Source organism: Haliotis cracherodii, unplaced genomic scaffold (genome assembly GCF_022045235.1).
Source record: "Haliotis cracherodii isolate W230 unplaced genomic scaffold, xgHalCrac1.p SCAF_15, whole genome shotgun sequence".
NCBI classification, from domain to species: Eukaryota; Metazoa; Mollusca; class Gastropoda; order Lepetellida; family Haliotidae; genus Haliotis; species Haliotis cracherodii.
The window spans coordinates 12,434,135-12,461,905 of record NW_027266270.1 but is presented as its reverse complement, the minus strand read 5'-3'; the positions used below and the strand labels follow the sequence as shown (position 1 = coordinate 12,461,905).

At 40.6% G+C, this 27,771-nt stretch overlaps 3 protein-coding genes across 5 annotated transcripts; 2 read left to right on the top strand and 1 right to left on the bottom strand.

The window, feature by feature from the left end:
* Positions 1 to 2,302: 2,302 nt before the first annotated feature.
* On the bottom strand, positions 2,303 to 8,199 carry LOC139461815 (zinc finger protein 559-like). 2 transcript variants are annotated; one of them, XM_071243292.1, is made up of 4 exons: positions 8,163 to 8,192; positions 7,499 to 7,571; positions 7,176 to 7,255; positions 2,303 to 6,105 (listed from the first exon to the last, which is right to left on the bottom strand). In XM_071243292.1, the coding sequence occupies exon 4, from the start codon at positions 6,080 to 6,082 to the stop codon at positions 5,159 to 5,161; it is 924 nt and encodes a 307-aa protein (XP_071099393.1). In that variant the 5' UTR covers positions 6,083 to 6,105; positions 7,176 to 7,255; positions 7,499 to 7,571; positions 8,163 to 8,192; the 3' UTR covers positions 2,303 to 5,158. The 2 variants fall into 2 exon arrangements, with proteins under 2 accessions (XP_071099393.1, XP_071099394.1); XM_071243293.1 differs by lacking the exon at positions 7,499 to 7,571 and having other exon boundaries at positions 8,163 to 8,199.
* A 373-nt stretch (positions 8,200 to 8,572) lies between these two features.
* LOC139461814 (uncharacterized) lies at positions 8,573 to 16,600 on the top strand. 2 transcript variants are annotated; one of them, XM_071243289.1, is made up of 2 exons: positions 8,573 to 8,656; positions 13,534 to 16,600. In XM_071243289.1, exon 2 carries the CDS (start codon positions 13,564 to 13,566, stop codon positions 15,838 to 15,840), a length of 2,277 nt encoding a protein of 758 aa, XP_071099390.1. In that variant the 5' UTR covers positions 8,573 to 8,656; positions 13,534 to 13,563; the 3' UTR covers positions 15,841 to 16,600. The 2 variants fall into 2 exon arrangements, with proteins under 2 accessions (XP_071099390.1, XP_071099392.1); XM_071243291.1 differs by having other exon boundaries at positions 8,639 to 8,656; positions 13,531 to 16,600.
* A 5,198-nt stretch (positions 16,601 to 21,798) lies between these two features.
* On the top strand, positions 21,799 to 25,618 carry LOC139461813 (uncharacterized). Its single transcript, XM_071243288.1, has 2 exons — positions 21,799 to 21,889; positions 23,225 to 25,618. Exon 2 carries the CDS (start codon positions 23,697 to 23,699, stop codon positions 25,497 to 25,499), a length of 1,803 nt encoding a protein of 600 aa, XP_071099389.1. The 5' UTR covers positions 21,799 to 21,889; positions 23,225 to 23,696; the 3' UTR covers positions 25,500 to 25,618.
* Positions 25,619 to 27,771: the final 2,153 nt, after the last annotated feature.

Sequence of the window (27,771 nt, the reverse complement as noted above, 5' to 3'; positions counted from 1 at the left end):
CGCGACGTTAAACAACACATCAACCAACCAATCTATATATTATGTATTTTCTTCCTGAATGATCTTCACCATGTTACTGTAACAGTCATCGTTTTTGAAGGAGACCGAAAATAGGTTCTGCATAACCGTCGTATTTCACTTGAGAGCTATCAATTATATTTTTTTAAATAAGTACGGTATTTCATCACATAATAGGTTAGAGTTTATAGTACTAGCTCACTGAGATACCATGCCGCAGTTTAAGTACATGAATACCCTACTCAGACACAGTATACTGACTCCGAGCTGACCATGCAGTCCTTGTTTTAGCCTCGTTATGCCGCGCGCCTGACAGGGTAACCACAAGTACCATTTAAAACGTCTCGTGGCATGGCGCAACCAGGGATCGAACCCCATTCCGCACTCCGGGCGGACGCCCTACCACTAGACCACGGAGGCGGTCTCATCACGTACTAAATAGCCTTATTCTGAGGTGTGCTCATATAGCAAGAATAACAGATAGCTCTACTTTGTGAGTGAGTTAGTGTGACGCTGCCTTGAAAAGTACAGTTATATCAGCTTGGTGTGTGTGTGTGTGTGTGTGAGAGAGAGAGAGAGAGAGAGAGAGAGAGAGAGAACAATCCACGCCGTGGGGATACGTTCGCACGCAGTCAACCAAGTCACCGAACCTTACTACCTAATCCTCTCATTCACCTTTTACGACAAGCTTAGGTTGTTTGGGACTACGTCTAACCCGGAATCACCGCAGGTTCCCAAAATAGTCACCTGTTTCGTATTAGGACTATGAGGTGCCGGAGACACGTTCTTCACGAGGTCCCAAGAGCGAAGGCGCCTCAGAAGACTGGACCACTTATGTCCCCACAATGTGTTGTTTGTTGAACGCTGCTCTCGGCAATATTCCAAGTTTATGACGGCGGCCTGAAAATAATGTAGATGATCCAGAGATTGAATGCACATCACTCTACCCAACTGAGATACGATAACATGTATCAACCAAGTCCGGGAGCCTGACCACCGGATTGGTTAACTGCCTCTAAGTACAAGCATGGTTTGCTGAGGACTATTCTAACCTGGATCTTGACAGGTTCCCTTAATGTGAGTAAGGTATTGTCAACATAACCGTATTTATGCGGGTAATATAGTGTTTATCTGTCAATGCCGGCATGTATATATTGTGGATTTGGTGGTCAAAATGGCAAACTTGAATAACTATTAAGTGGACAACCACCTGGAATTGGTAGTGTTCAGCTTTCCTCACACTATCGACCACCAGTTTGCTTGGGCCATAACCACTGATCCAGCATATGCCCCAGACCTAATACTATTGTGTAATGATGCAAAAATACTGTAATAATATAATACATGCTCTTCCATTGTCCATTGTGTTGATGTCTGTGTTGAATACAACAAAAGTGATGCTTCAAAATGGTTAAAATTTGGTGTTTTGTTTATTTGTTCTTCAACGTGACACTCAGTGACTAAAAATGATGATGTTATGTGATTGATGTTATGAGCAACGTCCTATGCTATTGGGTATGATGATACACAATCAACCTGAATCGTGGAGTCTGAAACAAAACCATTAAGTCGCTTCTTATGACAAGCATAGGTTGCTTGAAACCAATTCTAACCCCGAATCCCAACAACGATATTGTGTAATACACAATCACCTCAAGCATGAAAAAAGTCACTAACAGAAGAAAGTTGACTTTTTTTCTCAAACTAAGTCCTTATTCTGGCATGTTGTGAGAGTGATGGAGTGAGTGAGTAAAAGCTGTTTTATGCCAGTCATCAGCATTTCAGCTTCATCTTGGTGGCCTGTAATTAATCAAGTTTAGGCAAGGCAAACCAGCTGTTGACATCATGTGCAATGATCCATGTCTTGATGACAGCCATCACTTGCCTGATAATGGTCTTAGAACCTACACCGAAACGTCACTGCTAATTGTAATAAAGAAGTTGTTCATCCATAAATCTTATCCTTACTTAGTACTCCAACTTCTAAATGCCTCTCAAAGAAGTTGTTCTTGTGCCCTGTCTGGCACTCAGTGTTAAGGGGACGACACACGGACTTGTCGGCTTGGGGTCAGTATACTGTGTCTATGTCGGATATCCATGTTAAACTGGGGCATGGTATCTCAGTGGGCTGGCACAGTAAAGCTGGCCAGACTAGTACAAACAGTCAGCCACCTCCACCCACACCTTTGACTACTGGTGACCATCTACTCTGCCCCAGAAATACCACTAGGCTCCAGCATTTTGACGAAATAATAACTCAAAACTATCAAAAACAAATCACAAACATTTAATGTCCTTCATCACAACCAATGTCAACCTCTCACACGGAATACATTATTATCTTCTCTTGTACAGTGAGTGAGTGAGTTGGGTTTAACGCCACTTTTTACACTATTCCAGTTATGGCACAGTGTGTCAGCTTAATGTGGGAGGAAAGTCCGAAGTGATGCAGGTCTCAGACGTTTACCACTTTGGTGAAACCCACGAGCATGGGTATGGTGCTGACAAACCTAGAAACATCACTGGGCAAACCAGGGTTCAAACCCACAATCATAGGTTTCTGGCATGCCCAAGGGACGCAACGCTGCACAGCCAATTGCGGCGCCTTAGATGACTGGGTCACCTGTGCCCCCTCTCTTGAACAGGAGTTATAGGCACAAATATTCACAGCATATAATAGGGTTATATGCGATGCACAAATGTAGAGAACAGACGCAGAAACATTCCCTGTACTTACAGAGCATCAAGAGTAGTTATTTGAAATAACTTATTTCACTCATCAATCATGACCACTGTCCACATGATTCATTCCAGGCTCTAAGTAAGTATCTCACTGTACAGTACACAACACCATTTCAATACTTCACAGGACCCTCATATTGCCTGCAAGGACTCTTAAAATTAATTACTAGGGGTATATCCAATGCAACATACATAGCATGTTTATAATCCAAAACTGGCTCCCACAGGAGATATTGTTGGGTGAGATCAAGCAATATCTATACTGTAGATATCGCTGCAATGAAATTGCATCACAATGTTTTGCAGACCATTGTGACGTCATTGGTTACCATGACGTCACAATCAAATGACATCACTAATGGCTCTGCTACTGAAGCTGTTAGCAGTACTTTTTAAACTGAAGACACTGCTAATTACTGTCTACAAACTGAAAAAGTTGGAAGAATGATGTTGGATGATAAAGCCTCGACTTTTATCAACTCATGTTGATATATTTGATATCAAAAGACACTCGGGTGTGGTTCTCTATTCATATTACTTAGAGATCAACCTATGAACAAGGAGTTACAGATTATCGGTCCCGGGGGAATTAATGTTTTAAGTTTCAAGCCTCGGTGAATGACTTTCAACATTATTTCACCTGAGGCATAATCCGTAACTCTGTGAGGATATTCTTGATATTACCCACAGTGTTTTTCCTAAGAAACAGCAGAACAGTGTTGGCTTCCTGATCACAAAGGAAGACACCAACTCAGTCACTCTGTTGTTGGAACATTGTCACACGTTGCCATGACATCAGGAACAATCAATGATGTCATTTTAAAATAATTGCAACAATGCGAACAATGGTTATAATGCTCAGCACGAATTACTGAAAATTAATCACCTTTGTCCGTTCTCCTATTGATAATCGGAACAACTCGTGATACTGATTGTTTTGACTGATAACCAGGGATCCAGCATTGTGTGGTCTGATAGTTCTTGATTGACATAGAACTTGGGTAAGGAAATAACAAGCATCTCATGGTTCTAGCTTCTGTACTGAGATATCACAACAGTGTAAACAAAGAAGTTGCCATCCATACAATTGCTTGCTGTTGACTGAAAGTCTAGCGTCTCTCAAAATGGCAGCGACTGACCATGCTGATTCTGACATCGTAATATTTACTTAAGTATTCAGAAAATAGAATCAGCATGTACAATCAGTGTCAATCACTGACAAACACTTTAGCTCCCAGTATATCGCAATACATATTGCAATCCAGATACCTGATACAGATACAAATATTTTCATACACAGCCTGACGCTTGCTTTCTTGAACCCTACTACAGTCTCTGCTACACATTACAAGGAGGTACAGGGGTGGTCAGGTAGCCTAGTGGTTAAAGCGTTCGCTTGTCACGCCGAAGACACAGGTCCCGACATGGGTACAATGTGTGAAGCCCATTTCTGGTGTCCCCCCGCCATGATATTGCTGGAATATTGCTAAAAGCTGGGTAAAACCATACTCACTCACTCACTCACTACAAGAACGTACATGACTCTTCGCATCTTTTTCAGTAGATTTTAGTTTAATGTGGACTAAAGCTAGGTGAGTTTACTGGGTCGATCAGCATTTACGAGACTCAGGCTTCAGACTGGAGGCTAAAGTCACAGACTGCCGTTACCTGACCCTGTAATGATGAGTGCTAGCAGCATCTCACAACAAACATTTAGGACAAGCGAGGGTTGTGGGCTTAGCACCACTTTTAGTATTTCTGTATCATTGTTGTAACATGGGTACAATGTGTGAAGCCCATTTGTGGTGTCCCCTGCCGTGATATTGCTGGAATATTGCTAAAACCATACTCACTCACTCACACATTGTTGTAAGGGTTAATTGAGGTAAGGGACATAACTCTGTAAATCAAGCTGAAAGTCATTGGAGTAATGGGATTATAGATTTGTTTCACATTTTAAAATATATGTATGATTTTTTTGTAACAAAAATTGAATAGATTTTCAAAACCTAACAACTTTTTTTCAAACAGCAAATAATTAACAAGTATCAAACATATTACTGATATCTTTGCAACATATCTGATAAATAAATCCAGAACTTGACAATGAATGCTTGTTTGTTGTTTAACGCCACAATCAGCAATATGACGGCGGTCTGCAAACAATCAAGTCTGCACCAGACAATCCAGTGATTGATGGCACGAGCATCGATCCTCGCAATTGGGATATGAACACATGCATCAACCTAGTCAGCGAGTCTGACTACCCAATCCCACTAGTCGCTTCTTACGACAAGAACAGTTGCTTCTTACAGCAAGCATGGTTTGCTGAAGACCTATTCTAACCCGGATCTTCACGTGTGACAATGAATGATGACAAATATCATCACCGATGATGTCAGATGTCATTAAGGTGATGTTTCCTCCACATGTGATGTCTCAAACTGGGTTTCTGAGTGTACGATGTTCCACAGATTGTACAGGCAAACGTCCCATCATGCATTCTCTTGTGAGCCTTCAAGCCGGACTTCAACTTAAACGACTTTCCACAACTGTCACAAGAAAATGGCCTGTCTTCATTATGAGTCCCGATATGTTCCTTCAAATGCGATGAATATTTAAACGACTTACAGCAGATGCTGCACATATAAGGAGCATCGTTAGAATGGGTTTTCTGGTGACGATTTAATTCTCCTTTAAACAGAAATGTCTTGGCACATTTATCGCAGGAGTGCGATTTGATCTCAGTGTGTTTCCTCATGTGCTTACTTAAAGAATTTGATCCAGAATAGCATTTCCCACACACGAAACACACAAAAGGTTTTTCACCATTTTCAGGTCTCACATGACCGTTAGCTGGTGGCTTTTTCAAAGCGTCCAATCTAGAATGAATGATATAGTGTTTCTGAAGTAAAGACAGGTCTGTGAATGTTGTGAAACATACTTCACACTGATACGGTCTCGGACTGTAGTGGATCTTCATGTGTCTTGTTAACGTTGATCTGCAATCAAATTCCTGGCAGCAGACACCACATTCAAACGGTTTCCCTGAGACTGTCCCAAAGTCTGGAGCTTTTGACCTTGACCTGCATCTATTTTCAATGTCGGAATTAATTTCATCTTCAGTGTCTGAACCTTCGAAGAATATGTCATCTGTACTTCTCTTGTCATTCCCATCAACCTCAGAATCATCTGAATCACTGCAAGGTAAATCTTCGGTACTGGTCATTTTGTCACTGACACAAGCACTGGAACTTTCCATGTCTCCGCTGGCATCCTCCCCAAGGCCTGATGCTGCCATACTGCAGAAAGGCAAATGCATGTGGTATCTGACTGTTAGTCATTCTGGAAGAAAACATCAAAGTTATCATCAGAATTCAAAGCCTATTGCATGTCTCCTGGACTTGTAGACAACAGTTTGAAATGTCAACAAATTTAGCCACTTAAGAAATGTTACTGTCAGCACTGATATTTAATTTATCTACCTAAAGTCAGTCAACCCAAACTCTAAAAGTCCTAAAGATTTCAACAAAATATAACGTAAGTTAATCTTCTGAAAAATATGTATTATGATAGAAGAAACACAAATGTCAAAATTTAAAATATTGCAAAAAATGAACACGTGTTGAGTCCTATTACTAAATACCAAAACTCATTACATTTGAAAAATAAAATGGTTGGGAGTAGTGCATTTTACAGTGCACACTTTTTTTATATTTCAAATAGTGGAGGATCTAGCACACATTGCCAGCTTGAAGTATAGCTTGATTAATAAGATAATGTAATTAGCCAACATACCATGGGAGCTATCACAAATAATTAGTGTTCGTCTACAGAGTGATCAGCACCCAATTGTTTCCCTTCATACACATGCACAGTAGACATTTCTCAACAAAACTCAAAATTTGGTAAAAGATGTCCTGATTTTCCTCAAATTACACGGGAATAATTTGTTAAAAGAGATAGCAAACTCCCATACCCTTTCTCACAACTAACCATAAGGATGGTAAACAGGTGCCCAACTCTAAGGATCATGAAAGGACTTTTCATCAGGTTAGGGGTAACCTACCATAACACAACCGACCCTTAGGATCGAGGAAGCCTGCCAGATCTGTGAATGGAGAGACACAGCCAGCGGCCTGGCTGAGCCAATTAGCGCTATATAAACTGCGTCAGGTAAACTGCATTGTTGTCAAATAGTTCAGTAATGACACTAAATAGGGTTTTCAATAAAGCTGTTAATGGTTGAAATCTATGGCATGTGGGTACCCTTGACTAACATGTGTTGTTTTGTGTGTTTGTTGTTTTACACCACAGTCAACTGTATGAAAGCTATATTGTGTCTGCTTATAAATAATCTACTGAAATCAATGTCCCATAATGTCTTGGTATGAACATGCAATATAACAACTCACCAAAGCTTGACCATCCGATCCATTTAGTCACCTCTTGTGACAAACAGATCAGTCTCCACAGGGCCTCAACTCACAGGCCCCTGAAACGAAAGAGGGATTTTGGTTAAACCCGTATTATATATTGAAACAGGTACTTCATTTGCAATCAAACATAAAATATTCAGTATTACAAAACACAAACATCATTTGACTCTAATTTATGACACAAACACTCTGTAAGTTGGGTTTAATGAGGCTTTGAATAGTTTTTCAGTTACTCTGGTGTCTTGGACGACTTTGCCAACTTAAACACTCAATACCAAATGCAGCAGAGATTTACTTACCCAAAATAGTGATAACATAAGGACACCCGCTAAGAAGCCTAAAAAAGCCTTTATCCCATAGAATTAACATCAGCTGAAATGCAAATTTCTATGGCTGAAATATAATGTATCATACAATAAATGCATTTAACATTATTTAATGCAGGGCGTTTGTTTACATACCTGATCTACAGTCGCGACTGATTCTCAGCATTTTTACAAGGAGATATTTACTTGATGTGATAGATTGGAACAGGCAGATATTTGTATTTTTCCTACATATATTACACTGAAGATGAACATAAACTAGACGTGTCAAGTTCTGCATCAAATGTCAATCAATGATTGTCATTATTCACGGACTGTTAACTTTCATTCAATAATTCATGCGTTTCAACACAACCAACTGTTCGTCATCGTCAATTGCCCTGCTAAAACGTACACCATATTTATAAAATATGTCGAATGTTGATCCATGCAAGCGAAGTACTTTTACTTGGCTAAAATACTGACATTCCATGGCAAAGAACACGACAGACATGATTTCACAGATTGCGAAAGACCTTGACAGTGGCACAGGTCAACAATAAAACTATCTGTTGGCAAATACCAACAGCCGAGTTTCACTGAATATTCTCATTCAAAAGCCATAACACACCAGAGAGTTTGAGCGAAAACTACCTACCCTACGAAACGGAAGGTGTGAATATGTCCGCCATCGGTATTAGAGAGCGAGCATAAAGGGCAATAACTCTTTTTATTTTCTTGCGCCCAATGATCTCAAACATTGACAATTTTTAAAGATATGACTTTATATCTTTCCAATCAATTAAACTACAGGATGAAATAGTTTTATGATGAGGTTAATAATAACAACTAGTCCCTAACATGTTTGACCTCATATGCAGTTTCTCGTTGAATCACGTTGCTGGAAAATAGATCTATAAATACTTCTGGGGAAAACCCGTAAACTGGGTAGATTCGTGGAAAAATGTTGTACATTCTGACAGGTGAAAGAAGGGTCGTAGCTCGAGTCCAGATAACGGGATTGCACAACCTACACTAAATATAGTTTGTTTTTGTATTAAGATTATACTGACGCTGACATCTGGTGGGCCTGCACGATGAGCTAATTCTCTAATATGAATCCTGCCTTCACATGGTCAAGAAAAGCTTGAGGTACGTTATTGTAAATCTAGTAGATGTATAGTATATAATATATATGTATATATATATAATCCAATGTATAGTATGTTGTATGGTGTAGACACCTACCCCCACTCCACTGGCGGGCGCCTTGCCAAGTTTAGCATACGTGGTGCCTTGCCAAGTTTAGCATACGTGGTCGGCCGCCTATGACGTTGACTCACACGTCTCCCTATCATGATTCATGTCCCAGACGTGTTCATGGGGGGAAAGGTCTGGCTTGTTGATGTCAATGGCATTCTATGGATGTTGTGCTGCTGGAAGTGAGAATTGACTATTCGTGCACTGCGACGTTCATTTCGACGACGCAAGACACGACCACGCCTAATAAAAAAGTGCAATGTGAATCAGGACTCATCCGAAAACATGACACGTGACCCACGACGATTACCCCAGTTTCAACGTTGTGTACGCCATTGATGTATGGAAAAATGGCAGTTTGACTGTTTGCCCAATACGTGGCCATTGAGTGTGGAGATGTGCTGCATATAGACGATTTCTAATCGTCTGAACAGTAACTCGTAATCCAGTAGCCTGAGGACATTTAAGGCAATTTGATTTGCCATTTGAGCTCGATTTCGCAGAGCCTGCATGGTTTGGGACCACTCGACCCTGTACTATTGCCGTTGACTGGGGACACCATGAACAGGGTCGATCGTCACATCAACATTTTGGCTTTGTTGGTACCTGTTCCATAGTCTGCTAATTACAGACTGTGAAACATTGAACTTCTTTGCCACTGAAAGTTTGTCTTCTTCCTGTTACATGCACGCCATGAACTAGACACTAGAAAGCACAGCTGTATGATAAGCATAAATAATAGGATTGACAGAAATAAAGGTCCACAGATATCAGTCGACCTTCATTGAAATAGTCAAAACCAGGAATGCCACCCTACGCACGTTTGTGGCGCTATTGAGTGCGACGCGTGCAAATTATATGATGTGTATAAGTGTATATTCTTTGGTTCTAATACATGGTTTTAACATTTATATTTCATGACTTTGTTCAGACACTGTATCTTTTGGCCTCACCAGATGTGCATAATTCAGAAATAAGAAAAATGTTTAGAAATTGCTTTTATAGTTGTTAGATGTGTTCATTTCAACACATGCATGTTTGGGACTTATAACAACACTGAATGTATATGTAAGTTGTATTTTTACCAAAAACGGCTGAAATTTGAACACGAGCAACTGCTTTACACAAAATGGTTTTTCTTTAGAGGTGTTGGTACTCTTTACCTATATCTAATACGTATGGTTTAGAAATTCACATTGTTTCACAATCTCATTCAGATCAGATGTTTACTCCGATATCACTTTGGCTTAAGATCTTAGGACACCTCCTTAGGCCGCCTCGTTAGGTGAAGTATATAGCCGCGCTATACTGTGTCTATTTCATACATACAGTCGTTTCTGAGCGCCATGGCATCTACATCCAAAAGGTTGTACAATACAGAGTATGTTTGTAATCCTTTAAAAAGCTAACAGTTGACTGGCACAGGAACCAACGCGTCCTTCATTTAGGCTCGCCAAGGTTGCCCTGACCCGACCTGCTGTGGGGTTACTGTCCCCCCAGAGCGTCACCCAGGAAGGAATCGTATCAGAGTAAGGGGTAAAGGACCGACTGTATTGTCTGTATGATGGCATAGGACGAGGCACATTTTTTTTCGAGTCCAATTCCGGGATTGTGATATTCCCGACGTCCATCATGCGGTTACCAGTTGCCTTAGATAAGTAGACTCGAGTTGAAGTGGCCACTGTTTCCAGATACAGTTAACTACCGTTATAGCGAACTCAAAGGGACCCTAATTTTAGTTCGTTATAACCGTAGCTCGGTATAAGCATATGTAGCATATATACAGCAAATGGCCGGAACCCCCAAAAAGTTCGTTTTAAGAGTGTTCGTTATAAGCGTAGTTTAATGTACAATTGCGAGGAGACAGTAGCTGACAAGGTAATAACATGATGTGTTATAAATGTTATAGTTTGTGTGAAAGTTGCCACTACTGTAAAATCTAAGACAATGATATTTTACGCTTCAGGATCCTCTCCTTAATATCCCTGTCACAATATATACGAGGGCTGATTGATAAGTACTGAGCCTCACTCGGGGGCCACGGGTGGTCCAGTCGTCGAAGGAGTTGCGTCCCATGTTTGCACGCCAGAAACCTATCGAATCTCGGCTCTCCCTGATTATGTTTCATGGTTTGTCAGCACCATACCCGTGCTCGTGGGTTTCACCAAAGTTGTAAAGGTGTGAGACCTTCATCACTTCAGACTTTCCTCCCACATTAGGCTGACACTCTGTGATATAACTGGAATACTATTCATATCGGTGTTCAACCAAACTCACTCACTAACTGAGATTCACGCAGAAAGACTTGACCTAAACTCATTAATATGATTTATTTTTCAACATAATCCCCTTCCACAATGATACACTTTTGTCAACGATGCTGGAGGGATTATATACCAGTTTCGTAAAAGTCCTATTCTTGGCTGTTCGCCACCGCTGCCATGACGTCATCTAATGTTTGGGAACAGATGGAAGTATGAAGGACCATGACCAGGAGAGAAGTGGGTGCTGAAAGAGTTCAAAGCCACACTCTTGGACTGTAGCCAAAGTTCAAAGCCACACTCGTGGATTGTAGCTAAAGTAAAAGGCCACACTCGTGGATTGTAGCCAAAGTTCAAAGCCACACTCGTGGGTTGTAGTTAAAGTTCAAAGCCACACTCGTGGATTGTAGCCAAAGTTCAAAGCTACACTCGTGGGTTGTAGTTAAAGTTGAAAGCCACACTCGTGGAGGGAATCCAAAGTTCAAAGCCACACTCGTGGATTGTAGCTAAAGTCCAAAGCCACACTCGTGGACTGTAGCGTGATGACTAATTTGTGCACTGGTGCATTGTCCTGATGAAAGAGCACACCTTTTCTCAGCCTCCCACGTCTCAATTGCACCCCGGAATAGCCCCCGAAGTGTAGCTTAATATGCTCTGTTTATTGTCTGCCCTTTTGGAAGACAATAGACATCCATCCCTCGGCATTCCAGAGCACAGAGGTCATAAGCTTTCCAGTTGATGGGACAGTCTTTGCCTTCTTTGGTGGTGGGGATGTCAAATGCTTTCATTACTCGAAGTGGTTAACCCAGGTTCCACCCATAGTCACAAATCATTGCAAGAACCCTTCTGGATCAGCTTCAAATAGAGCTAGATTATCAACAGACCTCTTATACCCGGTGAGTTTTTTATCAGATGTGAAAAGCTTTTGAACCTCACGAGCTGATACTGTTTTCATTGCCAAAGTTTCTGTGATGATGGAATGTTCTCTCTCCTGGGAAATGACTGCTGAACTAGCGATATGACGCTCAGTAGGATCACCATATGGTAGATTCTCTGCATCATTTCTGGTGCTGCTGACGCCCTGGGACTTCCAGGGCGGCTCTTTCTGTCATGCTAAAGTCTGCTGCCAAACCTCTTTACAGTGGCATAGAAAGGCATCCTTTCCTCGTTATGCACTTCTATCTTCACGGATGGCTTTTGGTGTTAAGACCTTTTTACTGACTTGCCGCGAGAAACAATTTACTTCATTGACTCAAGTGTTTGTGGATACACCTCTGTGACATCATGTGATGTCCACAGAGCTCCAGATAAGCTGCGTATCTGCGTGAAATACGCATCAGAAATGCAGAAATACGCAGTAAAATATAATCCAAGCGTATCAAATACGCAACGAACATTACAGATACGCTACAACAATAAAACTTGTGCGTATCATCAAAATATTGTGAAGTAACCCTGCGTATTCGATTAGCAAATCAGCAACTTATTTTGAATTATAAACGGGCATTCCGTCAACCTTGCCAAACTCCATGATGACAGTTACATCATGATCATTTGCCATCACACTTTCTTGTGGAAGTATCGTGGTATTTTTGAGTCCTATAAAGCTCTCGAACCCACACGACACCAGTTTGCAGGGACTAGATGAATAGTGTTTTTAAATATTTAACTTAAATACCCACATCTGTAAAAACTAGTGGGTAACAGAAATTTGAATACGCAGATTGAATTACTGATACCCAATGATTTTAAAATGCATGGGTAAAATACCCACAACACCAAAAGCTTATCTGGAGCTCTGAGTCCACAATAGAAGCCTTCATGGTGACACAATTCCCTTGATGTGAGGCTCAGAACGTATCAATCAACCCTTGAACTTTAATTCTTGTACCTATATTTGATGTATTGATACACAGTATTAATGTTCCTGCTATAGTATACTATGACACTGAAAATGATCGTATATATATACAATTCAAAAGTATTGTATACACTGACTAGTATTCATTTAGCATCCACATTAAACAGAGAATGGGGAAAAGCTCACCATTGGCTACTGTGACTGAGGGTAGAATCTAGAGGCATCCACTGGGACCCTTGTTTTATGGACCAGGGAATAAAACGTTCTGAAAGAATGAATAAAGAATACATCTGTGTTAAAACAGGAGATTGAATTTATTGACCGTTTCACCTAAGCTCACGACTGACGCCAGTGATATAGCAGTTCAATTATTTTTTCAAGATGAGTTGCAGACAATTGTATATGTTTTCAACAGTCTGGCGCAATATCATTTTCTTCAAGCATTATTGGACCAATGATGCCATGGTTACATTGTGACTAAATATCAATGCATGAATCGCGTTGTCACAAATAATGGTGCATTGTATGAATAGTATTCCAAATATAGTTCTTAAAATGTTACATTTAATGGTTCTGTTCATCTCAAGTACCAGTGTTTCAGGAAATATCCACATAATTGTATACTCTCATCAATTTTGTTTCAGCAGCAGTAGCCTTTAATATCCCACTGATGCAGAATGGGACGAGGCAAGCTGTCTTCAAGGGGCATGAAGAAACCAAACATTTCGACAACAGCCTTGCTGCATGTGCTGTTGATTGGCTTATTTTGGAACCTGTTTCCTCTGGTAGTTTTCTTTACCGATCCAAATAGCCAGGACTTGTGTTTAATAAACTTGAAGAATTTGTTCTACACTGGACTATGCTTTCTGAAACTCGCCTTCGCTCTTCTGAATAACAGAGTGCGAACGTCCCTGTTGAGATATGGCGTATGGAGAGTTTTCTGTTGTGGTTTGTTCATTGTCTTATCTAGTTACCTATTTGTTGCCGTAGTTTTGGACAGGTCAGCTCTTTGGACATGGGAAATATTTAAGTCTAATTACATCAATAGATTAGAGGATAGCATTGTTATGATAGATGAAACCAGATCCCAGTTTATGGTGCGTGACCGTGAGATCCCCGGTCCAGAACCCCTGAAGCTTGAGAGACTCATGCGATACGAGGGTGAAGATGTAAGAATGGTTTGTGAAGACGTGCTGATTTACCAGGGAATTGTAAAATTTCACAAGAAGCAGGTGATCTGGAAGCATAATGGACAGATAATTGAATCATCGTCCTGGCACCATATCACAACAGTGTTTGAAGAAGTCCCTTTGAATATTACTGATACTTATTTTTATCGTGTAAAGTCAAACCTTGAAATTAATCTTATCAATGCTGAAGATTTTGGAAAATATTCCTGTCACGTTGCAAAAATGGCCACAATAATTGCGTCACTTGCGAGCAACCCCAAAAATTACAACACACCTATGAGACACGAAAAGAGGGAAACACACACAGGTAAACAAGGTTCCGCCAAAAGTAAAAATAATGAAGATTATTCAGAAAGAAGAAAGTCGTCTGAATGCCCGAATGTCCGCAAAGAACAAACCAGATGCCCAGTTCCTGTTGAGGATTTGCCTCCTAAGAACTTCAAACCCTTACCATACACATGGTCTGCAGAGTTCATTTTAGAAAAGATCAAACCAACGAGAAGAATTGTGTCTGTTCCAGTTGGTGGTATAGTGTCAACAAGCGCGTCATATAGTTACTTGAATGACGTGCCAAGTGTAGTTGATTTTGATCATGAAATAAACGGAAGGTCCTTCCTAAAGACATGCGAGGGACTTGATCAGTCATGCTCCATATTTGTGTTCCTGTACTGGTTCCTGTGGCATGATGGTGGCCATTACTCAAACATTCCTGCCTTCTATAAACAACTTCAGATGGTGGAGGGCGTTGGCGGCACAAGCTGGCAATGTGTTTGTCCTTACACATATGGAGTCCACAAATTCGTCTTCTATCGCCAGTTCTACAATACGGCCCTTGGAACACACGAAATTATTGATGTGGAATATCCCGACACTGTAGAACTTGTTCCTCAGGAGCCCCTTGTCTTGGATTTGTATTACAATGGCTCAAAGAAACTTCTTCCTTTGCCAGAGCTCTCTTGTTGGGGGGGAATAGAAACAACAGTCTGCAAGTATCTTGAAATCATTTTACAGTCGATGGCTTGTGACTTTTTCCTCAAAGAGAAACAAATTTTCTACGGTGGAATAATTGTGTGTGTAGCTGTTTCTTATTGTTTAAGTAAAACGCTCTTGACGAGGGTGACCAATCCAATCATCAACATGATACTTCGGAGGAGACGAGTCAACATTCAGCCAATCCGAGGCAGAGGTACACTAGCAGGACTTGCGCCAGCAGACAACACTGTTGTGAAATACGACCTCTACATTTCGTATGCAGATGAACAGATGGCAATGGCGACTGAAATCGCCCAAGCGCTCACTTCGCGGGGTTTGAGAGTGTGTTTTCGTGATAATGATGTTCTCGGAAATGAAATTGTTAACCAGGCTGTTTCAAGGCTGATTGGGGAGAGCTGGAAATTTCTCGTCATTGTCTCACAAGAATACGTCGACAGTGGACTTCAGAATAATTTTGAAATACACCTTATCATACAGAGGCTGCGTGATGGTTATATTAACAATAAAAATGTTGCTATGTTAGCCATCAATCCTGATTTGATTCCAGATGTCTTCAGCGGTTTCGTTATTTTAAGCCACTATGAAAACAGTTCTGATGTTTTGGATGATATACTGTTATGGCACAGACAATCTTTATTTCCTAATGAATCATACACCTCGGCCCAAATTACAGAACTACGCCACTGCCAAGGGATCTTCGATGGCTTTATCATATTCTTGATATATTTTAATACAATAGTGTTGATTGCAGTTATATTTCATATTTTATAGTTGTAAAATGGTTTGTTTGATTGAAGGCATATATGGACCATTGATGTGGTATGGACATCTTCTCAAGGCAAGCGTGTCCACTAGCCTATATCAAAGCCTAGTTTCTACCCTTGCCACAACAAGGCCACTTTTCTTGGCTCAACCCTGGCGCCACCTCGCGTAGACTACGAGTTGTGCCCCTTGTAATGAAAACGCGATATCCAATTGAAGATGAAAAAGACATATCCCAGCGGTAAACCACTTTCATACGAAGGTGTACCAGTCGTGGATGTTGATTTTGTGAAACGTTCTCTAATTGGACTATCTATATGTGCGATAGTCCAATCATTTTTAGCACAGGAAAGTGGGCTTGGTGTGGCAAGCTTTGAAACAAGCCTTTGATGAAAATGAAATATTTAAAGAAATAGGTGCACCTTATGCTAATTAGTTTAGGATTATGAGGTTAGGATATGTGCATGGGCTGAGCATGTTCTGAACAAAAGCCCATTGGGTAAAAGAGGGATGCAATTATTATGATGACCATAATTTTCTTCTACATTGTGTATGGACCCTGTGAGGATTCTGGGATGGAATATGTCTAAAGGGCCACTTAAACAGGATCGGTTGGTCAGTCCTAGTGACTTGGATTTATACATTCAGAATATATATGTAATAGTATAGGTACCATGGGCGGATACAGCTTTTTGAAAAGGAGGGGGGTGCACAATTAAGATCTATATATTGTCCTTGGTGGTAATTTATACAGAAATAAAGATTTTTTTCGAAATAATAAAAGGGTGTGTGTGCACACACCCGCACCATGTGTTGTAATTGACTAGATTATTTTGCTTAACGTCCAGGAATGATTTAGTTGTAAAAGATAAGTACAATAGTAGGAAATACCAGTATTTCTGAGTTATTTGTACACGTTTAATGGTGTCCATTTTGTAGCTCAGCATGGCGGTGTGTAGAGAGGGGGTGAAAAGACACATTAAAAAAATGAAAGGCATCTGTATACAGAATTACCGTATTCGACGTAATAAGCGCCCAGGGCGCTCTCAAAATTAGAAATAGGGGGCTCTTATTAGAATATTATTTTGAGTCGAAAGATCGTAAATTTCGTGGCTTATGCTGACAACCTGAAATGTTTATATACGACAGAAATATTTTTCCAGGATTTAATTGCCCATAATTAAGGGTGTATATAACATACGAGTGCGTATTATACACGAATAAATAAGTCTTGTGTACAGTTGGAAGGGGTGCTAATTGAGATTGTTCACTAGCCAAAAAATGAGCAAATATCGCCGTGGGCGCTTCTTAGAGCAACGCGCTTATTACGTCTATACGGTATATTGATTCTAAACTCGGTTTTGCAGCAAATCCTCTGTGTGTATGTAGATGTTGGCCGTGGAACGGTTGAGCAAAATTCTCAACACGCCATTGTTATTATTATATGTTCATGTTGATTGCTTGACCGGTTCGCCATGTTAAAGACGCCTTAAGTATTCAGGTCATTTGTCATGAATGGCTCAATCACAAATAATGATGCATGGTCTTTGTGTTGTGCAAAATAAAGATTTAAAAAAATGTTTCTTGTATTTCCCCATCCTCACATTTAAGGGTTCTCGTGAGCTTCAATACTATAGTGTTTTAGTTAATACTGTTATTGAAGCTCTATAAGCAGTAAGCGTAATCCGAACCTTGTCAATCATAAGCGTTACCTAGTTTCCTTATATCACGATCTATCTGCAAATATCCCCCCATGATTTTGACAGTAAAGTAAATAAGATTACAGTATCATAGAAAGTCACTTAGTGTTGTACTTTATCGATTGAACTTTAGGGGTGTCATGTTCACTGTTGATATCTATGTTTATCACTCACTGCATGTCCGCACTAGAAGCACTTGTCAGACATGACCTAGTTTATATTTATAGAAAGTAAGCTGGGCATTTCATCCAGATAAACAATGACCTGATGCACAAGATGGTTTTGGAAACGGTCTTCCCCTAAATTGTTTTAAGATATATTTCACTTTGTATTGGGTCTAAACAAAGACATTTAGTAATCACTTGTGTTGGATATGCCATTACCTATGTAATGCTTGCGATTTGAAAGCCATCCAGTCTGTTCTGATTGGCTGAGAAAAGTCACATGACCTGTTAATGACACGTTCAGGGGTCAACATCTAACCAGACTTATACCTATCACTACCACATGGTATTTTGTTTGACGCCATACTTAGCAGTGTTCCAGCTATATGACGACGGTCTGTAAATAATCGAGTCTGGACCAGACGATCCAGTGACATCATGAGCATCACTCAAAGCAATTGAGATACGATGACATGCATCAACCAAGTTGGCGAGCCTTGACCACCCGATCGCGTTAGTCGCCTCTTAAGACAAGCATAGACGCTTTTGCTAACACCATATTGACACAAGTAATGGAAGGCACGTCAAGCAGTCTGAAGCATAATTATGTTTTTCAAGACTTTTTGGGGACAATGGGTTTTTTCTCAATAAAAACCCATACCCCCTAATATCAAATGGTTGGTCCCCAAAACGTTTGCTGACGTTACAATATCAGCAAAGCAATGAAAGTCACGAGGGGTCATAATGCATCCCTAGGAAAGTGCCTCTTGCAGTTGTCACGCCGAAGACCCGGGATCCATTCCCCACATGGGTACAATGTGTGAAGTCCATTTCTGGTGTCCCGGGTCGTGATGTTGCTGGAATATTGCTAAAAGCGGCGTAAAACCATACTCACTCACGAAAGAGCAGGAACTCTTTCTCAAGCGATGCCCCTAACACTCCTTTCACTGATAAGGTGCGCGGCCAGCGATTGTATTCAGGATCCTAGTCGCTAAATCGATCCTTTATAAGAGTAGGACATATGTTTGTTCCACGGTATATCACGGTTTATGGCATAGTTTCATCTATATCCGTGAGTAGGATGGCCCATAGTGGAAAGGATATTGGTGTAGTCGACTTTATAATTTGCTTCAAGCTAATTGGCTAGGCCCCCTGTTCCTTAGCAACATATAAACACATTTTTATACATTTTAACAGAATGAAAACCTACTAGTACCTCGGAAGTATCCGTGGTACACAGTGAAATACATTGTAGCACGGGTTGCGAGCGGTACCTTTGATCTTACCCGTGCTGTATCATGGTAGTAAGAGCACGGTTTGTTAAAGATTATTACACTTGGCTGATGCCAAGATCAGCAAGCCCCGCCTACTAGCTTGAGAAATTTCAAACTTACAATGTTTCTTTAGTGTTGTACACAGTGTTCAAGAGTAATAACGTAAATAAACAACAAAAAACAATAGAAATGTTTATAACTTAATTAAAAGATTACAATGTAACTGTCAAACATAAAAACAACTGGACACAGAACGCATTTTGCTAAATTCGGAAAATTAATAGTTGACATTTCTAATGTGCCTTTGAAAATTCAAAAGTTTACACTTGATTTAACAATAAGATTAAAAGTTAAACGTTAAATGGAATGACCGTCGCAACCCGTGCTACAAGTCACTTACAACACCCCACCTACTCGTTGTTTGGGCAGTAAGAGAACGGTTTGGATTGGCATTTGATTGACAGACAAAAGAATCACCTCGGGGCTCCGCTCCTCGGTCCTTTTGTCTGTCAATCAAATGCCAAGCCAAACCGTGCTCTTACTGCCCAAACAACTCGTCTTGGTGTGTTGTAACTATAACTTATTGCAAGTCGCTCGCCAATGGTCGGTTCCAACAGGCCATTATAACATGCAACACGCACATCAAATTCTACCTGCAGGCCTGCGAAACCTAGCTACGCATATTTAAATTTTGTGTTGGGCACGCAAACGTACAGGCACAAACGAGTGCAGATGCCTATTGATTCGGGGCGTCGCTGATCCTGAGGACCTCGCTTTCTCGGTTGACGCAACTATCTATTTATACATCTTGGGCTTTACCCGGCTTCGTTTATGTACAGTAACGTATTTTGGCTACATCAACCGGAGTTGGGTTTAACAGGTAATATGTTCGGTGTTGCAGAATGCACGTACACTACGTAATTGCGCTCATGGACTTAGAAAGGCCCATGGACTTAATTCGGATACTTATATTAGAGTGATCTTCCTTAAATTTATAACTTACTCCTTTTGAAAGTTAATACGTGGCGATGCACCACGCGAGGCAAATCCTTATGTGCATTCAACAGTAAGTCCGGTTCAAAGTTCAAATTCACGTGTTATACTTTCTCTGTTAAAAACAACTTAACAGTTTCTAATTGCTTTTCAGCAAAGGGTTTCCCCCCTATTTATGTCCCCTTCACATACACGGATTTTTCTTACGAGTCCTTACGGATCGCCAACTCGTAGTCAATCGCAAGCATCCGTAAATAACTCGCTGGTATCGGTAAATAACTCGTCACAACTCGCAACATCTCGCAGACACTCTTAAGGATCCGTAAAAGGAGAGGCAATTTTTTTTACATGTCAAAAGTCATCTTACGATTGTCCACGGCTTGATATTTTCGTAAATAACTCGTAACAATCTGTAAGTATCGTAAACCGCTCGCAACAACACGTAACCATCCGTAAACTGCTCGCAAGAATCCGTAAATGGATCGTAACAATGTTTTTACGATTTGTTACGGTTAGTTTACGATTTGTTTACGGATAATTTACGTTTTATTACGAGTGCTTACGTGCTGTTTACGATTTCATTCGGGTCGTGTTACGATGGCTTTACGGATTGTTACGAGTTATTACGAGCACTTTCCGTGCAGTAACGAGTACTTTACGAATAGATACGTATACTTTACGTCTTCTAAAGTAATGTTTACGATTTGGGGGAAGGTATAAAAGCTGCAAAAGCGAACACTTCATTTTCAGATGTTATTCAGAAGTCATAGAAGTCACATCTCTGCATATCTACTCCACAATATCTACAAGCATGGCTCCAAAGAAGAAGGCAGTCAACAAGAAGTCTCCTGCGCTTCGAAATATATAACTGCAATCGGTTTCTCTCATATGCCATGTTGTCTCTCTTGGTGTCACTTGTCGAATGATGATACATTGAGATTTGCAGGATATATATATTTTTTGGCAAAAAATCGTAAGGACTTGTAAATATTCGTAACTAACTCGTAACTATTCGTAACAACACGTAAACAGGTCCTAACTAACACGTATATGCTTCGATGAATAGTAACAATCCGTAATATACTCGTAACAATCCGTAACAACCTCGTAAAATGCCCGTAAGTTGCTCGTAGCAAATCGTATAATTTTGCCGTAAATACATCGTAATAATCCGTAATAAACCGTAAATAGCTCGTAATAACTCGTAACAACTCTTAAATCGGTCGTAAAAGTGGCCAAATCGTAAGAATCCGTGAATGTGTGCGATCCGTAAGGACTCGTAAGAAAAATCCGTGTATGTGAAGGGGGCGTTAGCTTCCGAAATTGAGCCCTGGGCTTAATTCCGGATAACATATTTTAAATGAGAAAGCGCTATTTTCCGTAATTAGGCCTGGGGCTTATAAATAGGAGAAGTCTCGGAAGTTCTTCTATTCCCATGAAAAGAAGATAATTGCAGAAGAGGGGTGCTGGAACTTTGTGTTCACAAACATATTCCGCGGCATTGATCAACATGCATCACAGCCATTCTCCAACTTTTTTCAGCCTTACCCAGTGCTGGTCGTCAGAACCGAGATATCAGTCGCTGGAATGGCTGGTCCAGACTCGATTATTTCCAAGACTACGTCATTCAGCTGGATATTGTTGAGTGCAAGCTGTTTCAAACTCAATAACGGCAACAAAGATATAAAATCAATGTATGGTTATCGCACTAAGCGTTCTCTGTCGAGTATACATAACAAAGGAAAACTAGGTATTGATATCGTCTCCAAAACGCAACCTGGTATTGCACAACCACTGTCACTGAATACATTACGTATACGAAGTTGTTTATCAACAACAGCCCAGATGCGTGTTGCCTTTCAAAGTACCCGGAGTATATATATATTGAAAAACTGCTGAATCCTGCTTTCCTATACGAGTGAATAAGGTATGCTTGTACAAGTAATAATGTTTCCTGGCGGCGTCTATTTTGACAGCCGTGATATAGAATCGGCAGACTCGGAATGAAATATATCTCCCATTTTCAACACAGCTTGACAAAGACTCTTTATCGGTTACCTTAGGCAGTGTATTTTTAGACACATGTATTTTCACTTAACGGCTTCAAAATTGAACTTTAAGTTAACATTTTCACACCATATTGAGCCATGTATATTAAGGAGATAAGTATAATGTGTTTTCAATGAAGAGCTAGGCTATCTGTAGATTAACCTCGCTAAACTGAATTTGGAACGGAACGCGAAAATGTTAAATTTAGCGGGGTTTATTCTGCAGGTAACCTGGCTCTACATTGAAAACACAGTATGTTTATCTCCATTCTACCATGACTAAATAAAAGGCGAACTCTTTGGTGTTAGAAAATTATATTGGTTGATTGGTTAGTTTGTTGTTTAACGCCGCACTCAGCAATATTCCAGCTGTATGACGGCGGTCTGTAAATAATCGAGTCTGGACCAGACAATCCAGTGATTAATATCATGAGCATCGATCCACGCAATTGGGATCGATGACATGCACCACCCGATCCCGTTAGTCGCCTTTTACGGCAAGTTTGGGTTTTTGAAGACCTATTCTACCCCGGAATCTTCACGGGTCAGAACATACATAAGTGAAGCGGCATGGGTTGAGTTCGGTGTTTTAAGTGGGTTGTCTATCAGAATTTACGGCATCACCGACAACAGCCTTTAAACAATAGCTGGCGCTCTATATGCTCAAGCAGTTTGTTTACACCGTAATACTTCACACGAACTTATGACAGGCAGTGAAAGCATGTAGCACGGCAACATCGAAAGCTAACATGAGGTGGGCACCCCTGAAGAAAACCAAGCACGACCTGCAAAGATTTCGTTCTACACCACACGTCACTATTATGGCGTCATGTCGCTCATTGTGACGCAGATTCCTATCCTGTTTTCTGCATGCAATTATTGACACACATCCTTTGAATATCATAGTAACCGAAACTTTGCAATTTTTATAGCGTATAATTGTACATATAATTTGTTTAAAATGCCCACCGACAATGACTGTAAAAGAAGTACTAGTCTAAAAATATTAGCTTCCACGCTGATGCGGCCGTCAAATCGGCTGTTTCAAACAGGGGTGGGTGTGGGGGTTATTGTGATTTGATACCTCTGATTGACCAATCAAATACGAGTATTTACCGAAGTCATAGTAGAATACATTTTAGATTTGTTTTGATAAGGGGGCAATTACTCTTTGAATAGTGGTGATTATAAGGTGTTTATTATTCTATCCTCAGCTGAACAGCCAGTGTGTATAACATGGACGAACGGTGCCAGCTGTCTTCTCGGGGTATGAGGAAACCACCCATTTCAACATCAGCCTTTTTATGTGTGCTTTCTGCTGGCTTAGCGCTGAACCTTTGTCCTATCATCGACTTGTTTACCAACCCAAACAGCCCTGACTTGTGTTTCATTAATTGGTATAAGCTGCTGTATTTTGGATACTGTTTCCTGAACCCCATTGTTGCTCTGTTGAGAAGTTCTGCCCGGAAGTCTGTGCTGAGATATGGCGGTTGGAGGGTGTTCCTGTGTGGCATGTTCATCGTCGTGTCGAGTTATATCTTTGTTACGGTTGTTTTGGACAGATCAGCTGTATAGACGTGGAACACTTTTGAATCCAACTTCATCAAGAGACTGGAGAGCAACGTCGTGGGTATATTCGAAACTAGGCCTGACTTTGTTGTTCGTGAGCTCCGCACCCTAGAACCCATGAAACTCGAGCGACAAGCCAGGTATGAGGGTGAAGATGTAAGACTCGTGTGTGAGGACATCTTGATTTTCAATGGAAGAGTAACATTTCACGAGAAACAGGTCATCTGGAAGCATAATAAACAAAGAATTGAATCGTCATCCCGACACCACATCACCACGTCGTTTGACGAAATACCGGAAAATGACACTATCAGAACAGTGTCGAGTCGACTTGACATGGACCTTCATTTATATCGTGTTGAATCAAAACTCGAAATTTTTCTAATTAATAACGATGATTTTGGAAAATTTTCCTGTCATGTTGCCAAAGACGCTATTGCTATAAAATCGCAGGACAGTAAATCAGGAAAAGACTCAAAACAGACCCGAACGGCAACAAAAGAAAAAGTCAAAAATAAAGTCAGAGAATGTCCCAATACACGCGAGGGACATAACCGATGTCCCTGTCTTTCTCAGGATTGGGCTCACAAGAACTTCAGTGTTTTACCGTATGAGTGGACTGCAGAGTTCAATTTAGCAAAGATCAAACCTACGAGAAGAACGGTGTCTGTTCCAATAGGTGGTATAGTTTCTACGAGTGCGTCTTATATGAATCTGGATGACACGCCCAGACTCATTGAATTTGATCATGAAATCAACGGAAGGTCCTTCATTAAAACATGCGAGGGCCTTGATCAGTCATGCTCCTTATTTGTGTTCCTGTACTGGTTCCTGTGGCATGATGGTGGCCATTACTCAAACATTCCTGCCTTCTACCAACAACTTCGGATGGTGGAGGGCGTTGGCGGCACAAGCTGGCAATGTGTTTGTCCTAACACATACGGAGTCCACAAATTCGTCTTCTATCGCCAGTTCTACAATACGACCCTTGGAACATACCAAGTTATTGATGTGGAATATCCCGACACTGTAGAACTTGTTCCCGAGAAGCCCCATCTCTTGGACTTGTATAACAAAGGCTCAAAGAAACTTCTTCCGTTGCCAAAGTCGTCTTGTTGGGAGGATGTTGATAAACAAGAGTTTCTTGAAATGTGGCTGGAGGATCTATCAAGTCACTTCTTTTACAAAGAAAAGCAGATATTCCTCTTTGGACTATCATTTTGTATAGGACTGGCTTGGATTTTGACCAGAACGATATTGACATGGGTGACCAATCCAATCATCAACATGATACTTGGGAGGAGACGAGTCAACATCCAACCAATCCAAGGAAGAGGTACGCTAGCAGGACTTGCGCCAGCAGACAACACTGTTGTTAAATACGACCTCTACATTTCGTATGCAGATGAACAGATGGCAATGGCGACTGAAATCGCCCAAGCTCTCACCTCGCGGGGTTTGAGAGTGTGTTTTCGTGATAATGATGTTCTCGGACATGACATTGTTACCGAGGCTGTTTCAAGGCTGATTGAGGAGAGCTGGAAATTTCTCGTCATTGTCTCACAAGAGTATGTTGACAGCCGATTTCAGAATGATTTTGAAATACGCCTTATCATACAGAGATTCCACGACGGTTATATCAGCAACAGAAATGTAGCCCTCTTACCATTGCAACCAAACTTGATTTCCGATGTCTTTGACAATTTCGTTATTCTCAACCAGTATGAAAACAGTGAGGATCGTGTAGAGGATATAATGTTATGGCACGGACCGTCACTATTTCAAAACGAACCATATACCGCTGTCCATATTAATATAAGAGGCCATGATTGCGGTTTTACATCAACCTCGGTCTACTGCGTCAGCAGTGTTTGCTTTTACTTGTTGTTTCGTATACTTATTACAGGGTCTGTTTGGTAGAATACTTTCTTCTGATGGTGTCATTCCACAGCAGCAATGCAATAGTTTTCTGAAAAGTATTTGGGACTTGTCATATATGAATTACTGCTTAGGTTTAGAAGTGGGGGAAACAAAGTCTTCTGGAGATATGGATGCATTCGTCAGCACTCGCATGTTTCCGTAACCTAGAAGTATGTGATTTTGAATGTTATGAATTAGCTCCTTTGCAATGTACCTTTGTTTGTTTGTTTGTTGCTTAACGCCGCACTCAGCAAAATTCTAGCTATATGACGGCGGTCTGTAAATAATCGTGTCCGGTACAGACAATCCAGTGGTTGAAGTCATGAACATCGATCCAAGCAATTATAGGATACGATGACATGCATAAACCAAGTCAGCGAGCCTGACCACCCGATTCCGTTAGTCTCCTCTTACGGCAAGGATAGTCGACTCTTATGGCAAACATGGGTTTGCTGAAGACCTATTCTCTACCCGGATCTTCACGCACACGTGAAGTGATTACAATGACACGTGTTTCCACAATGTGGCTCATATGGCACAATATATTAATATGTATTATTTGCCTTTATAAGACAGTATGTATGCTTGTAGAAGACGAATTCCATGTTCTTATGATTTGTGACCAATATTCTAGAGCAAGAAGAAACTCTTTTCCCAAGCGTCTCGTTACCCCTCCCTCTATTGAGAATTTTATAAGACTTATGTCAGCCGAAAACGAAGAAATTATAAAAGGCTTAGGTAAGTTTCTCTCCCAGGTCATGAACATCGAAAGGAAACAGTGTGGAACGATAAATCATTATTAAATCTACCCAGTATGCAAACATATATATACAGTATATTTCCATTGTATAATGGGCCGGTGGCCTGAAGTACCGAATAATTTGTCTGTCTGTCTGTCTGTATGCTTGGTTAATAAACGTATCAAGATAGACTGATAATGAAGTTTGTTCTGGTTAATCCTGTTCTTAATAGAAACTTACAATCGGATGCATCCTTATGCAAATTATTATCGGTACGAATATATATAACATTCATAGAAGAGAGAGTTGAAATGAAAGACAAGTATAACATTTTTAAAAATCGTTTCAATCAAACTATTCCGGTTAGCTTACATAAGAATATTACATAATTTGTGTCTGTTGTTGCAAACAATAAAGAACGACTGGTTTACAACCTGATTCCAGGGCCCACTTGCACAAAGCGATCTTATCGCTAAGATGACCGTCACTCCCATACTTTAACATAGGCTTACGACGGTCTTAGCGCTAAGATCGCTTTGTGCAAGTGGGCCCTGTACCCTTGTGCTCTTATAAAGTCCCTTTGAAAATCACCATCTCGGTCTTGATTTGTCTGGAAATATCTCCCCACGCCATGATGTTAAAACCACTACAGGGTTGAACCTCCTAAGATAATCCTTCCCCTCTGCAGCGCTAGGCCGGACTCTCCCATTAAACAGTCAGTCAGTGAGTTCGGTTTGACGTTGTCCTTAGCATTATTCCATCAAAAACACAGCAGGGGACACAAGAAATGGACTTTGGACACGTTATACTCTTGTGGGAATCGAACCCGGTCTTTTGGTGTGATGAGCTAAAGCTTAACCACAAAGCTACCCAGTCGCCCTTTGTGGAACAAGTTGAATCAGCTGTCAAAGGAAATCAGCACTCTTTTCCATTTCAGTCGCTGCTAACGCCACATAGTCTGTGTCTGAGTATGCACGCATTCCGTCTGACTTTACATTTTTGAGTAAAGATAATGCTTCAGTGCATGCATGATAGATCATTTTATACATGTGTCTAAATAGTTCTTGTCACAATTCCCAATTATCATTATCTTTTTATTTCAGTACATGTAGGCCGCAGGCCTCTGTATACATACACTTGGCAAAGTACAAACGAGTGTGCACTACATACATGTAAAAAATAACATATATAGACATTACATATAGTACATATTGATAATTGTATTTCAGATTCCTTCATAAACTAAGGATATAGGATCTTTCCACATTTGCATAGTATAAAAACTTTGCTGGTACTACTTATATTTGGACATGGAGATGATAGCAGTTAGTCAAACTTCTGAATTCCACACTTTCCAATCATTTTGTACCCAACGCTTGTGACCTACAGCTGGTGCCCTGGTAGGGTCGGGTAATAAGGGCCGGATAGTCGGGTAATAAGGGCCGGATAGTCGGGTAATAGGGACCGGATAGCCGGGTAGTAAATTTGGCCCAAGGCCTAAAGTGTCAACAATTTGAACACTGATGTTAATA